The sequence below is a fragment of the Delphinus delphis genome, chromosome 4 (genome assembly GCF_949987515.2).
Source record: "Delphinus delphis chromosome 4, mDelDel1.2, whole genome shotgun sequence".
Lineage (NCBI taxonomy): Eukaryota > Metazoa > Chordata > Mammalia > Artiodactyla > Delphinidae > Delphinus > Delphinus delphis.
Window position 1 is genome coordinate 83,620,509 of NC_082686.1, and position 16,177 is coordinate 83,636,685.

General features: G+C 43.7%; 1 protein-coding gene across 1 annotated transcript in view; it reads left to right on the plus strand.

Annotated features, from left to right (window-relative positions):
- Positions 1-4,494: 4,494 nt before the first annotated feature.
- The window catches only part of KLHL6 (kelch like family member 6), a 54,056-nt gene continuing 42,373 nt past the window's right edge, over positions 4,495-16,177 (plus strand). The window contains exon 1 of the mRNA XM_060009977.1: positions 4,495-4,787. Coding sequence (XP_059865960.1) covers positions 4,495-4,787 — 293 coding nt within the window. The remainder of the gene's footprint in view (positions 4,788-16,177) is intronic.

A 16,177-nucleotide genomic window follows, 5' to 3' on the forward strand; every position in this document is an offset into this window, starting at 1 on the left:
ATAGATAGCTAGTGGGAAGCAGCCGCATAGCACAGGGAGATCAGCTCGGTGCTTTGTGACCACCTGGAGGGGTGGGATAGGGAGGGTGGGAGGGAGGGAGACGCAAAAGGGAAGAGATATGGGAACATATGTATATATATAGCTGATTCATTTTGTTGTAAAGCAGAAACTAACATACCATTGTAAAGCAATTATACCCCAATAAAGATGTTAAAAAAAAAAAACAAAAAACATTGTAGGTATTTCTGGGAAATGATATTCTGGACTCTTTGTAGCTCGTAAATCTTCGGTGAACATCCTTACTTCTGTAATGAGAAAAAAAGAAAGTAACACTATCCCCCTCAACCAGAAACAATTGAAGTAGATTTCAAATATACATATAAAGCAAAAAGGATATAAGAAGCATTACCAATCTTACCACCAAGATATAACCTCATTTAAAATTTTTGATAGGTATATATCTAGGACAGTGGGTCTCAGCCAGGGTGATTTTGCCACTTGGGGAGACACTTGGCAGTGTATACAGACATTTTTTGACTTTCACCACTGAGGAAGGATACTACTTGCATCCAGTGGATAGTGGCTAGGGATGCTGCTAAACATTCTACAAAGTACAGGACAGCTCCCTCTTCCCCAACAAAGAATTATCCAGTCCAAAATGTTAGTAGTGCCATGACTGGGGAACTCTGTCCTAGGATGTACATATGGTTTTGGTTTGAATTTACAAAAGTGATGCTAAATCTATGTATAGTTTTCTAATCTGAATGTGTTGTATTTCCTCAGGCAGAAAAGGGGAAAGACAGTCTAGGCAAAGGGAATAAATACAACTAAAAGACAAGAAAACTCTAAGCATGTTTAGAGACAAAATATTTAGTTATAAAATCATAGTGACAGAATACATCATAATGGTTAAGAACCCAGGCTTCGAAGTGAGCAAATGCAATTGGAATCTTAACTTCATCTCTTTGGGTCAAGGGGCTGAGTGAGTGGGAAGGAAAGATGAGATAGGAGCTGTATGCTCTTTTTTTTTTTTAATAACTTTTTTAAACTTTATTAATTTATTTTTATTTTTGGCTGCCTTGGGTCTTTGTCTCTGCGTGTGGGCTTTTCTATAGTTGCGGCAAGTGGGGGCTACTCTTCCTTGCGGTTCACGGGCTTCTTATTGGGCGGCTTCTCTTGTTACAGAGCACAGGCTCTAGGTGCGCAGGCTTCAGTAATTGTGGCACATGGGCTTAATTGCTCTGCGGCATATGGGATCTTCCCGGACCAGGGTTCGAACCCGTGTCCCCCGCACTGGCAGGCGGATTCTTAACCACTGCGCCACGAGGGAAGTCCCTGGAGCTGTATGCTCTTAAAAAGCCATTAATCCTCTATTAGCCTCAGTTTTCACATGCTTAAGATGAGGAACAACAATACCTACTTCAGAGGACTACTGTAAGCATTAAAAGAGATAATGGTTGGCAAAGCCCTTGCTTCTGGTAGGTGTTCAATAAATGGTGACTATGTTACTATTATTATTGTTAACTTTTTTATTGTCAAACAAAGCATAGATATAGAAAGTGGCACATAGGGCTTCCCTGGTTGCGCAGTGGTTAAGGATCTGCCTGCCGATGCGGGGGACACGGGTTTGAGCCCTTGGCTGGGAAGCTCTCACATGCCGCAGAGCAACTAAGCCCATGTGCCACAACTACTGTGTTCTAGAGCCGGCGAGCCACAACTACTGAAGCCCATGTGCCACAGCTACTGAAACCTGCACACCTAGAGCCTGTGCTCCGCAACGAGAAGCCACTGTAATGAGAAGCCCGCGCACCACGAGGAAGAGTAGCCCCCGCTCGCCACAACTAGAGAAAGCCTGCATGCAACAAAGACCCAAAGCGGCCAAAAATAAAATTAATTTAAAAAAAAAAGTATTCTTCAAGACTTGTTTCTATCAGTATAATTTGTGTTAGGGAAGATGGTTGACTGGGGTCAGAAGGGGCAATCCCTGGCCTTAGGAATAGAGATCTTCCTTGAGTACAGCTACCCATTTGTATGGGGACAGAATCTGTTCCTTACAAACATCATAGAGCCAACTAGCTTAGTAAGATATAATTAGATAGTTTTCTCAGTAGTAAAGCTTTTGCCAGTGCTTTGTATATTTTTCTGCGTGGTAGGAAAATAAAGCTTCCACAGAACAGATTTATTTTGCTTGTATCTGTAGAGAATATTTACAAGTTCATGCTGAATCTCAGAACATATCCAGGTTGACATAGATGCACTGATTGTGTTTTTTAACGTTTCTGCTAAAATGTAATCATAGATCTTATCACACTCATGGTACAGCTCTGTGTGTGCTTGCTTACTAGGAAAATGGAGGGTTTGGGGGGAAGACAGCAGTTATCGGCTTATGTCAGGGGATGGGGTGGGTGGGCTTGCAAGGTAAATATATGGAACACTATGAGAGAACTTGGTGAATAGAATCTACCATGAATGAAGAATTGAGTTATATTCTTAATTTTGGTGTTTTGGGGGTGGTTGGATGGAGTTGGATTATGGCCAATGTTGTTTATAATCTGAGAGGTTCTAGAGGACAAAATGCCATGAGAGGCATCGGTTCATGTGTTGTCCTCAGCTGTACTAGAGAGCATAGTTAGAGTCACGGAGGTGCAGTTCTGAGCTCTTCCCTGCCCAGGCCTGCAGGAGGAGTTCGGGTTGTGCGTGTCCTTGTGGCAAGCACAGGGGGCTAACTGTACACCAGCCCACCACCCTCTTCTGTGTTAACAGGTCCTGATTGTGTTCAGCTCTCAGATGGCTATTCCTTGATCTTGGGGGAGGTGGACTAGTCCCAGTGCATGAATCGTGTTTGGTGCAAGGCAATTGTGGTACTCAATTTATATTTCCTGGTGTTTGGTCTGAGGTGGCCAAGTGACCTAGGAAAAGTGTGATGGGGATTTTAGGAAATAATTTTCTCTCTGATAAAAAGAGAGAGATGGAGGAGAAGAGGCCTGCCCTTTTCATCCCGATTTTGGACCAGGGTTCTGTGAAGACATGGTGTTTGGTACTGTGCCAGCTATTATGTGACCATGAGGGTACATCTTTATCACACCAAGGGTGACAGAGTGAAAGATGGGAAAATCTTCTGTCCTTGATGACATCACTGAGCTTCTGGATCAACCTGGGACTCCACACCGCTAGCTTCTTACAATATGTGACTCTTATTGTTTAAACCACTTTTGATGGGATATTCTGTCATTGAAGCCAAACGCATCTTTGTTTTGGATGCACGCGCAGCTTGTGAGATCTTAGTTCCCCAACCAAGGATTGAACTTGTGCCCCCAGCAGTGGAAGTGCAGAGTCCTAAGCACTGGACCACCAGGGAATTCCCAGAAGCCAAAAGCATCTTGACTGACAGAGCTCTGGATGAAGAACAAGTGTTGGGAGAATATCAAAGGCCCCAATTTTAGGAGTAAGTATCCATGCGTAGAAGAGAAGAAGAGCTGAGGCAGAACTGGGACTCTGGGAGAGGCTTCGGTCACCACTGGCGAGGACAGGCAGTTGGGCTCCTGCTGATCAGTTTCCTTAGCTATAAAATGAGGAAAGTTATGTTAGTGCCACTGGGTTGTTATAAGCTTAAAAATACCTTAACTCCTATACATTTCCTAGGATATAGCAGGAGTTTAATAAAAGACAGTTATTTCTATTTAATGGAGACCTACAGAGGCAATGAAAATACTTCATGATCCACTACTAGATGCATGACCAATAGATGCTGGGTGAGGTCAGGCCAATTTGAGGCTTCCTAGGGCCATCTGGTGTCGACCTACCCTGATTGGTCTTCTAAGAGAGAAGACCCTGGGGGTGGAGTTTCTGGAGACCATTTCTTCTCTGCCCCCAGAGGCATATCTAAAACAATAGACATTTTGGGGGGAAGGGGAACATTAATATTTTCCATGACATTGTTTTCCCCTGAGCAGGGAGGAAGACAAAGACAGATGACATGCAGAGCTGATAGAAATGAGAATGCCAAAGCTAAGTGGGTTTTCCAAGGTTCCCAAGGGACTGGTCTGGGGCACATCATGGGGTCTCAGACTCCTGGGAGGAAGGAGGAGGAGGGTTTGGAATGTCCCCTGCCCATCCCATCATTGACACCTTGGGATACAGAAGCACCAGAAGTATGAATGTAATAACCAGAACCAGAGGCTTCCTGCTCACGGATGTGAGGGGGGTGGGGGAGGTGGACTGAAATAGCCACACAGCACTAACAGCAGACTCTGAGAAGCCACTCCTTTTCACTGGAGTGGCTTCCTACACAGCCTTCTAAGTAATTTCTAAGCTTGTGATGATTACAGAAAGAAGAATAGAAGTTACTGGCATTTGTAGTAACAGGATGAGAAAGTGCAAGACTTCCTGTTATGTGTGTGTGACAGCTGGTGATAAGTGGAGGGCCCTGCACAGGAAATCCGCTCAGCTTCTGCAATGTGACCTGCCTGAAACTTGGGCACTTCTTCAGTCTGGATGTTGATGGCAGGACAAAGGGGCACCTGGACCATGGACAACGTGGTAGAGAAGAGTTTGGAAGGGCCCCTGGCACCTTCTACAGATGAGCCCTCCCAGAAAAGGGGAGACCTGGTAGAAATCTTAAATGGGGATAAGGTAAAATTTGACGACACTGGACTCTCCTTAATTCTGCAGAATGGCCTGGAGACCCTCCGAGTGGAAAACTCTCTGACAGACGTCACCTTGTGTGTGGACATTCAGGAATTCTCCTGCCACCGCGTGGTGCTTGCCGCGGCCAGCAACTATTTCAGGTCAGCACGCCTAGACCAGAGTCAGATTGGGTGCAGGTCATCAGGGAAATGTGCATTGATGTGAGAGCCCAGTGTAACTAGTTGGCTGTTGCATTTACGGTTTGTATATTTATTTCTGTTTGTGTGTCTATTCAAGATTCCAAAAAGGAAGCTATTAAACTTTAAAGTTTAGAATTTAAGTCATATTAAGAGAGCTTGCATCATTTAAGGGTAATGTTTATACATTATGGTGAACATTAATGTGTATATGTCTTTGTTCCAGAGGGTGGAAAATTACCAAAGTTATGGGGATTTTCCCCCCACCATCTGACTAGTGTGTTGGAAACATAATGCTGTCTTTGTTCACCAATAGATGTAGAGAAAACAACGTGACCACTCAAAGTTATCCAATGATCTGCTGAAAATTAGGGGCTTCTGTTTAAGTGCAGTGAATGAGTAGGAAGGGAAAGCAGTTACAAAGGTGCTTTCGAAATGAGAGGCCACTAGTTACAACAAATTCAAGGGATCTGGGTTCCATCCCACTCTGCCCCTTCCTGAGCCTGTGACTTGAGGCAAATCACTTAATGCTCTGAGTTTCTGTTTTGTCATCTGTAAGATGGGGACAATAATGCTTACCTCTCAGGATTATTGTGATAATTAAATATGAGAGGGAAGAGGGTCTCACATAGTGCCTAGCATCTTGTAGATGCTCAATATATCTCTGTTGAAATTCTTCGCCTCATTCTTCTTAGTTCAGCTAAGAGCTGTGTATTGGGCAAAAGCTTGGGGGTAGGAATGTGGGAGAATCAGGAACCCAGTGAATTCCGCTGGATCCAGAGTTCTCCAGATCGATGTAGACATGGTGGGAACCAGTCCCCAAGGGAAATGTGGAAGCAAAAGGTACTTGGAAAACTTGAAAAAGAAATACTCTTGTAATTCTTCTTAATAAGATTCTTCTTAATTCTTTGTTCTGGCTGAGGAAATTAAAAACTATTTACCTATGTAAATATCATGGAAGGTATTTTATTTTTTCATTTTTTGATATGCTTAGGAGAAAATCTTTGGAATTCAAAAAGCAAGGTTGACAGATTGTTGTGGGACTGATTAGGTACCGTATGTACACGAGGCAAGAGGATATACGGGTTTGTAGGAAGCAGGGCCTGCTATATGCCAGACAGACAGTTATCTGATTTTATTTTTGCAGTAGCATAATGAAGGTGGCTGATATGCCCTTTTACAGATGAGGAAATGTAAACCCAACATTACATATCTAGTCATTGCTGGAGCAAGGATTGGGCACATTCTAGAAATTTTTGTTTTTATTGCAATACAAACTGCCCCTAGATTGGAGGCTTTATTCCACAAGAAGTATATAAAAGGTAAAGTGTAGGCACGGCCATAACACTGTGTTCACACAGATAAACATATTATTCACTCTACCAATATTGATCATATGATTTCACATTGATCACAACCCCTTTCAGAAATGAATGAGAGTCAACTTAGCTGATGTGTTGAGCACTCACTTTCAGGTTTAATCTTTTTGTTTTGGGTCACTAGAAAACTGCTATTATAAAATATATACCCGATTAGCGATTTCATTAGCTGCTTGACCTGGCTATGAAACAGGACCGCTGGCTCTGTGCTCTTAAGTACATCAGTGCTGTCTCCAGTCCTGGGGTTTCTCAGTCTAAACAGAAGGTGTTTGGGCCCAGGTCCTTCCAACCCTGCTGATGTAGGGTGCTTAGGGAAAGTGTGTGCCAGCCCCAGAGGCAGCAACGGGCAACGAGAAGTTGGAGGCGGCCATGCAGTGCACGTGTCTGCCTGTGGATGAAGAGTCTCTTCCCAAATTGCGTGGTTATGAAGGGAAATTCCTTTCATTCTCTTTTGATTCTCATTTTGGTATTTCCAAGGTGACTGTCCTCCTATAATGACCACAGTCCTGGAGACAGTATTCATTTTCCCGGTACTACTATTAAAAATAACTTCTGTTGTTGAACACTTATCGTGGGCCAGTCCCTGTGCCGCCTGTGTCACATACACTGTCCCACTTAATCCTCATGACAACCCTCCTGAGGTGGGGAGTTGTCTCCCCATTTCCAGATGAGGAACCAAAACTTGGAGTGTCTCAGTTAACGCAGTGCCCAAGTGGGATTTGGACCTAGGACTGACATTAAGTCTGACATTGCCTCACCGCCTGTCTTGCTTTGTTTCTAAGATTTTGAAAAGGGTTGGTAGCCAAGTTCCTCTTATGCTCAGACTTTGAAAGGGCAGAGAGTCTGCTCTGTCTGAGAAGCTTCTGACATAGCCCTCTGTGCTCTGGAGGGCCTGAAGCTGGTTGTAAAATTATGTAGGGTTTTTTTTTCTTTATTCATTGAGAACATAAATATTTTCCACTAAGTGAACCATAGTTTATTTAACCAATCCTCTATTGATAGACATTTGGATTGTTTCGAAGTTTTTGCTATTATGAACAATGTTATAATAAATAATCTTATATGTCATTTCATATGCATTCAGGAGTGTCTGGGGGTGCATTTCTAGAAGAGGGTTTGCTGCATCAAAGAGAAATGTATCTGCTGTTTTAATGGATATTGCCAGATTCTTCTTAATAGGGGTTAAATAATTTTGCAATCCCTATGGCTTTGCCAAAAGAGGATGCCATCTAATTTTGGGGTTTTTCCCAATCTGATAGATGTGAAACAGTATCTCAGGTTAGTTTTAATTTGTATTTCTCTTATTTTTTTATAAGGTCAAACATCTTTTCATATGTTTAAGGGTCATCTGCAGTACTATTTCTATAAACTCTCATTTTATAGCCTTTCAAACTTTTATTTATATCTTTTTTTTTTTTGCGGTACGCGGGCCTCTCACTGTTGTGGCCTCTCCCGTTGCGGAGCACAGGCTCCAGACGCGCAGGCTCAGCAGCCATGGCTCATGGGCCCAGCTGCTCCGCGGCGCGTGGGATCTTCCCGGACTGGGGCACGAACCCGTGTCCCTTGCATCGGCAGGCGGACTCTCAACCACTGCGCCCCAGGGAAGCCCCCTCATTTATATCTTTTTCAATCAAAATTAATTTTTATCAAAGTACTATGTACAAGTAGTTAACAAAGAGTCAAATAGTATTTAAAGGCTTATAATGAAAACCAAAAAATCCTCTTCACTTCCTCCACCCTTCAGTCTTGGTCACTAGAGCCCACCATTTTCAAAATTTAGCTGTTTCTGCTTCTTCTGGTATTATATTTATATTTCTACAAAATACTCTTATACTGCTCTTTCTTCATTTCTCAGGGTTAGACATCATTTATTAATTTTCTAGTAGGTCTGATAAGGATTTAGCACTTATACCTAACTCCCTTCCCTTCCCTATCCTCTCTCAATATAATGTTATCACATTTTTCATATATTTGGATTAAGAGTTTACATTATATCTATGAAAACATTGTTTCCTGTTGAGCCAAACTGTGTTTTATGATTACATTTTCTTTCTTGTAAACCTTCTTGTCTTTCCTGAAGTTAATAACTCACTCTTTTTTCCATTTGCTTAGTTTTCGGGGTATCTTTTGCTCACAGCCTCTCCACAGTGATCTTTCATGTAGTCCAAATGCATCAGAGGATCTACCACTTCTTTATCTTATCACTTCCATTACCCTATACAGCTTCTCTGAACCTGCTGCCCAGCTGTTGTCTAGCTGCATATGTAACCACGGTGGCTGTAAATAGGAACTATATTAGTAACTCAGACAATGTAGTTCCCTTTGGGGGCCTATTTAAAAGCCTGCAATGGAATGAGGAATCTGGGAAAACACGTAGAGTTGAGGCTGAGAAAAGGGTGAGGGGGAATAAAGCTTAGAAAAATCGAGGGAAGCACAGATTTAATACTTATAATAATATTTTTTTTAAGTGTATAAGATTACTAGTGTCTTTTATAAGATTGCTCCAAAGCTGCCATTTGTGTTTTGTCTCTGGACAGGTCCCCAGATCAAAGTCATTAGAAGGGCTTGTGCATCCTGCATACAGGGCCCCACTTCCCAAATGATCTCCATTTAAGCCAGTGGTTCTGTCCATTTGCAGGGGAGCAACTCACTGCAGAATATGGCAGATTCTGATGTTGACCCATGAGGGCAACCATGCTGTGATTCCTAGGGTTGGCGGGGGGGGGGGGGGTAGTGCTGATGTAGGGAGGGGTCACCAGGCTACTCAGTCCTACGTGATGACTGGCTCTTCCTCCATGAATATATAAGCTTCCAGGCTGAGGCTGTCAACAGCAAGCTCCTTTGCTGCTGCTCCTTGGTCCCTGCCTTGCACCTCAGTACCTCAGTCTCTGGGTCTGGTTCCCTGAAGCTATGATAAGGGGACTTTAACCACTAGCTACAAAAATCAAGCACACGGCCAGGAATGGGAAGGGTATTGTGGGCACAACCTATGAATAATTATTCTATATTAACCAATTACTGGATGACAGAAAGGGGGGCAAGAAGCTACTCATAATTTCTGTTTATATGTAATCCTTTGCATTTTCTCCATAACGACGTAAGATATCTAGAAAGGAGCCAGTAAGTGCAGGTGATAGAATAAACAAGGATGAGTTACAGCCATCTGGGTCTGGATTGAAAATCTGGCTAATGGCAAAAACATTGAGGATTGCTACTGCCACAGTGGGTACTGCTGATGAACTCAAATGGACTGACGATCGTACTTGGCATTGATTGGCACTGGGTTCTGTATTTTACACTTCAATATTGTCCTTTTGGCAGAACCAATATGGTGGTTAATATTTAAGTACTATATATAGGTCTATAATCTCTTATCTGCAGTTTCAAAATCCCCAAAGTGCTGAAAACGGAAAAGTTTTTCGTAATTTATTAGATGGCCAAATCCAACTGGAACCCCACTCATCTCCTCTTCTGAACCGAGAGGAGGCTACTTAGAGTCTTTATTATTTCACTTAGGACAACTATTCATATATTCACTGCTGAGGTGCTAATGTGTTCGATTAAGGAGTGCTGGAGGTACTATGTGGTATTCATGATATGGTAATAGCCAAACAATTCTGGATGCCAGAGCACATCCAGCTGCAAGATTTTAGGGTAAGGGATTATGGAACTTGCTGATAGAGTTAATTTTCATTTTGGTGTTGTTCTTCTACCTTTTTTCATCTGCATATTTTAATATACTTGTAAACATAGTTTATGTATAATTTGCATCTTGCTTTGCACCCTTTTTTCTTATAACCTTTCCCCCATAGTGCTCCATAGTTTTCATAACTACTATTTATTTATTTATATAGCTACCATTTTTAACAGAAGCATAATAAGAAAATCTTTCATCGTGAATATAGGTTGCTTCCAAAATTTTGTTTTTATAAAGTATGTAGTAATAAACACCTTGTATTAAGTACTTTTCACAGCTTGGAAAGTGGAAAGGCTAACATTTTTTTAGCATTCATTGCATGCCAGGAACTTTGTTGGATTCTTTTTCACTTCATTTAATCTTCACAATGTTGGCAATTAATAATGACAAGTAGGTAGCATTGTCTCCATTTCACCCTCCAGAGAATTCACTTTGCTAGGAAGAACGGTTTCCCTACTGGGATCCAAACTGAAAACAGACCTCTCCACTGGGCAGAAATATGGCTGTTAGGACATTTCCTGTGCAAGACCATTAACTCCCCTTCCTTGCCGTGCACTAGTGTGGTCTACATAAGCTGAAAATGAGGAGAAGATGTAAAAATTATTGCCTCTGTGTGCTTGCACACACATGCACAGGCAGGATATAGTAGGAACACTCACCCAGTTTGTGTCTGGGGGCTGAGCTGACAGATGCTGGTAGCAAAGACCCAGCATGCCTTAGGGTACTGGCCTGGGTCAAAGGGCTAAGTGAGAAATCAGGAGGCAGGTCAGAGTGTGAGGTGAAGAGACAGTATGCTTTCAAAGTATAGGATCTCAAAAACCTGTGGGACATCATTGGGGCTGGAACCAATAGCTGTTGATATAGTGGAAAGAACACTATCTTAAAGTTCTGTCACTGGAATTTGAGTCCAGACCCTGCCCTTTCTTGGCTGTGCAAATGTTGGAGGAATTGTTTGGCTCCTCTGAGGCTCAGCACCATTATCAACAATACAGTGAGGCTGGGCTTCCTTGGTGGTGCAGTGGTTAAGAATCCACCTGCCAAGGCAGGGGACACGGGTTCGAGCCCTGGTCCGGGAAGATCCCACATGCTGCATTGCAGCTAAGCCCATGCGCCACAACTACTGAGCCCACACACCTAGAACCCAAGCTCCGTAACAACCGCAACAAAGAGTAGCCCCTGCTTGCTGCAACTAGAGAGAGCCTGCGCGCAGCAATGAAGACCCAACAGAGACAAAAATAAGTAAATAAATAAATAAATTTATATAAAAAACAAACAAACAAACAGAAAAACAATACAGTGAGGCTAATGATTTGTGTCTACCTATCCTGGTGAGTTATTGTGAAATACACATAATAAAACAGATTCACTCATAAATTTATTCACCTAAACATTTTATGCATGGTAATAAGTCATATTTCTTAGTTCCAAGGAATAGAAATCAATTGGCTCTTTTGAGAAGGGGATGTAGGTAGGTAACTCACAGAATCCTCCAGAAGGCTGGAGTACCAAACTCAGAAAACAGACAGGAGCAAGGTAGGCCAGGCAGTGGCCAGCACCACAACCTAAAGCCACCTAGAACCCTTGTGGGGAGGACTCCCTTGCTGCTGCAGGACCTTGGAGGCCAATGCTAGCACGGCTGTGGCCCCTGGCAGTGCTGCCACTGCAGTCTCGGGAAACTGGAGGCTGTGCTGCTTCTGTTGCCTCTACCAGAACAGGTTTTCCTCTGTTCCTGCCTTTGCACCACCAGCTCCCAATTCATAGCCTGGTGTTGGTTTAGCTGATTGGTCAAGTCTGAGTTACACATGTTAGGGTATTAACTGTGACAAGCTGGAAAGTGAGCATCGGACTTTGCAGCTTCTAGATAGGGAAGTGGCTTCTGCCACAAACTACATCTCATTCAGAGGGAGATTTGCCACACCTCAGGAAGGTTTCAGATGCTGGGCAACCAAAAATTGCCAAGGGTCCATTATATGCAGCGACTATGTGACAGGCCTGCATCAGAGGCAGAATAGGGCTTAAAGTAATATGAGATAAACGAGTATTAGGGAATTCCACTGCTCTTGTCACGTATGCATCAGAGATAAGGATTCTGAGATCCTAGAAGACAAGAGGACAATTACTTGCACTTTCCTTCCTCCTCTCCCTCCAAATTGTGGGTAGCCCTGGGCATACCTGTGAGAGTATATGGCATCATCCATCATATATGGACTAGAATCAGGCTGAAAGTGTGAGCTACCACTGCAGTAGCTGGCATTCAGCACACCCTGTAAATGTTTGACATGAATAAAAACTTGATCTTCCTCCTGCAGGTTCTGTCACTAAGTGGCATCCTGGTCAGAGCAGGAAGTCCTCAAAGAGTTGGGAGGCCATTGCACAACTTTAGAAAAGGGAAGGATGATAAAGTGTGGTCACCATAGGAAAAATTAGAAGGAGCAGTGAGAACATCCAAATGCTTCAGAATGTTGTGGATTCAATAGGTCACTCATGTGACCATCTGGACACAGATGTGCTGTGCCTACAAAGTGACTCCTGCAGACCTTTCTTAGGATTGGAAGATGCTGGGCAGAGGTTGCTGCCTTAGGGCAGAAGTGCAATCAGGTCCTTTGAATTTGCAATAAAATGTAAGCTCTGTCATCTCCACCCTGGTGTCTAGAGCATATGGATCTTCTTTCAATCAAGAACAGAAAAAAATATTCTCCAGTTTTTTTTTTACATCTTTATTGGAGTATAATTGCTTTACAATGGTGTGTTAGTTTCTGCTTTATAACAAAGTGAATCAGTTATACATATACATATGTTCCCATATCTCTCTTCTCCAGTTTTGAATAATGTTCCATGTAGCATTCAACTAAAACACAACAGAGAAGTACTTTCATCATTTACATCTTAAATTCTGAGCTTTATCCCTGCATCAAGTACATGGATATGTAACAGTCTCTTTATGAAAATGCCTTTACAGAACTCAATTCTACTATAGTAAATGCCAAACAGTCCCTGAGAAGAGATGGCCAGATGCAGAACATCTGTGATTTTGGTAAAACCTCCTTGGACCTCACCATCCATCTCATTGCTCAATGTTCCCGTATGAGTCAGCATTCTCTTGGTTGCAGGGGATAGGAACTCAAAGTCAAACCAGCTTAGGCAAAAGAGGAAGGTATTTGGCCACATAACCAAAGCATAGGAAGGGCCGGAATGTAGCAGAGCCCAGGAGGAAGAGGAACAAAGTCCCTGAATGCAGTCAGGGAGATTTCTTCCCATCCATTTGGCTTCTCTCTCAGGTAGGATTACTCAGGTTGCACTTCTGCCTCATGATGGGGAATTTGCCTGTTGGCAGCTCTGAGACTCAATTCTCCCAGCTTTTGTTCTAGGGATAAACTGAGAGGCTAGCTTCAGTTTGAAAGTCCCCAGGAAAGACTGATTGGCTCAGCTCCATTCAATTACCCAGTCCTAGACCAATCACTGTCAGGAACATGGGGCACAATGGTCAGCCCAACTTAGCTCAGGAGTCTACTGTTGGACAAAGAGGTGAGTGAGTGTGTGTGTGTGTGTGTGTGTGTGTGTGTGTGTGTGTGAGACAGAGAGAAAGAGAGATGTCTATAAAAAGGTGAGAGCTCCTACTTGAACCACATAGTTGAGTGGGACCTGGGTGGGGAGAAGAGCATTTTCCAGAAAGAGGAGGAGGGGTACTGGACAAAAGGAAAAATAAATATCCATTAAAGACGGATAACAGATCCTGGCTTACTTTTTAATTAGCCAGCTTGTTATACTTCTGTATTTGCTTTGGCCGTCAGGAAGCTCAGTGCATCAGCTTTCCTTAGCCTAGGTTTCCGTGATATATTCTCCTCCTACTTTAATTCCTTAGTTCTTATCTTCTTTCTGTTGTTACTGTTTTATTTTATAATACCTCTGCTGCTTTAGTATAAGCCGTCTCAAGTTCTTTTGGAGAAGCCATTTCTGTCTAAAGATAAATCCCCATTGCTATGAAAGAATATCATCTAGCCAACCTATATGTCCTCTGCCAGCTGTAAGGATTCTTTTATTCTTTTAGTACATGTAACTTTTATGGAAAGCTTCAAGGCCACAATAATTGCAGGAGCGCTGACACTGTTATGACTTTAAAACACAGTCAGGGACTTCCCTGGCGGTCCAGTGGTTAAGACTCCTTGCTTCCACTGCAGGGGTACGGGTTCCATCCTTGTTGGGGAGCTAAGATCCCGCATGCCATGCGGCCAAAAAAAAAAAACCAACAAAAACCACACAGTCAAACCAAAAGTTGCATCATAGCTTTTTCTGAGGAGACACTCAGGGATCTATAAAAATTAATCATCAGCAGCTTTGCATATAATGGTCCAGGTCTTGGGTCAAGTAAGAGCTGACTGGCATTCAAGAGATCACATCATGAAGAGCGAGCTCAGGCTTGCCGGGGGCTGGTGTTGGGGGAATTAGGGGAGGAGCAGATGCCTGGTGAATAATTCCAGGAAGGTGAGGTTGGTGGACACAGCACACAAAAGAAACAGGACAAAGAGAATGGAGGGGCTTCCCTGGTGGCGCAGTGGATGAGAGTCCACCTGCCGATGCAGGGGACGCGGGTTCGTGCCCCGGTCCGGGAAGATCCCACGTGCCGCGGAGCGGCTGGGCCCATGAGCCATGGCCGCTGAGCCTGCGTGTCCGGAGCCTGTGCTCCGCAACAGGAGAGGCCACAACAGTGAGAGGCCCGCATACCGCAAAAAAAGAGAATGGAGATCAGGAAATTTAGGAAAGTTCTCAAATGACTGGCAGTATCCTTAAAGCTTAGGATAGCAGGTTGGCTTGGCAGACGATGTGTATTTTACAGATGACCCCGAAGAAGGAGCGAGGGCGAATTCTTAGTAATTGCTGTGAAAAGCTGCACTCCTACTACACTTCTTCGTGTACCACTAGTGATCTGTAGGCCTTTAACTGAGGAACACCGGATCATATAACCTCTCTTAAGGTGCAAAATATCTGGGGGTTGGGGGCACAAAATATTAAGCTTTCAGTACTACGGTGTTGAGTGGGTTTAGTGAAATTCCACCCACTTACCCATTCATATATTCATTCAACTGGCACAAATTTATCAAGGCCAGGCACTGAGTGTACAAAGATGAATGAGTTATGGTTCTTGCTTGACTTCGAAATCACAATAAGTTGGAAGAGAGAAACAGGTAAATCAGTGTTTCAGTACTGGGTAATAAGGGATATGATAGAGCTCTGCTTATGGAAGGGGCATGAAATTGTTACGGACCCTTTAGAGTCGTGCCCCAACAAGGGTCCTCCTGCCTGATGTCGCTCGTGCCCATAGAACGAGACCGAGTTTGGTTCTGAAGCAAAGGAAAGGTTTATTCTTTGATCAGAGAATGGAGAAGTGCCAGCTGGCACTCTAGAGCACACACTCTCCCGAGAGGCCGTGGGTGGGGCTGCTTTTATAAGGCTCTCCTCGGAGGGGAGGGTACCGAGTTCTCACTGGGCTGGCGCAGGTGCACTGCCCACACTCCGAACTGTAGTGCAGGGCACAGCATCTCTGCACACGGCCCACCGCCCTCTTGAATGGCGGTGTTGAGTGCAGCGCTTCTGCTCACAGTCTGGAAGCTGAGGTGTCCAGCCCGGTACTTCTGCCCAGGGAACTCTAATCCGATGAGTTAGGTGCAAGGCCTCTGCACACGACCCCCTACAGGCAAACTAAGCACAAAAGAAGACGTTAGACCTTATCTTATCAGCTAGATTCCATCTTATTTTTCCCTGGGGACCCCAGTGGGCTTTGCCAGTGACAGAGTCAGACTGGAGAAAAAGCAGTCAGCGAAGGCTTCCTGGAGGAGGTGATATCTGAGCAGAGTTTTAAATGATGAGTAGGCATTGGGCCAAGGGGACCAAGAAAAGAGGAGAAAAGGAGCAGTGTTCCAGGCCAAAAAAAGCCACATCTGGGAAAGTATCATGCAGCGTAAGGACAGGGACCACAGGTAGAAGATTAAAGTTGGAGTAAAGAGTATGTGTGGACCAAGAAGGCCAAGAGAGATGAGCAGGGTAGGATAGCATGAAAAATTTGTTGGGTTAGAATGGAGAGTGTGAAATGTACCTTATAGGAAGTGGGAAGACGGGGAAGAGTTTTTAATGAGGAGAGGGATCCAACCTCTCTGTTAACCCTTTGGGCGGTGATGTGGAGGCCCTGATAATCTAGGGAGACCCTCAGGTGGTTGCAGAAATTACAGGTAGAGGAAATGAGGTCGGAATTAAGGCTGAGGCCCTGGGGATGGGGAGACAGT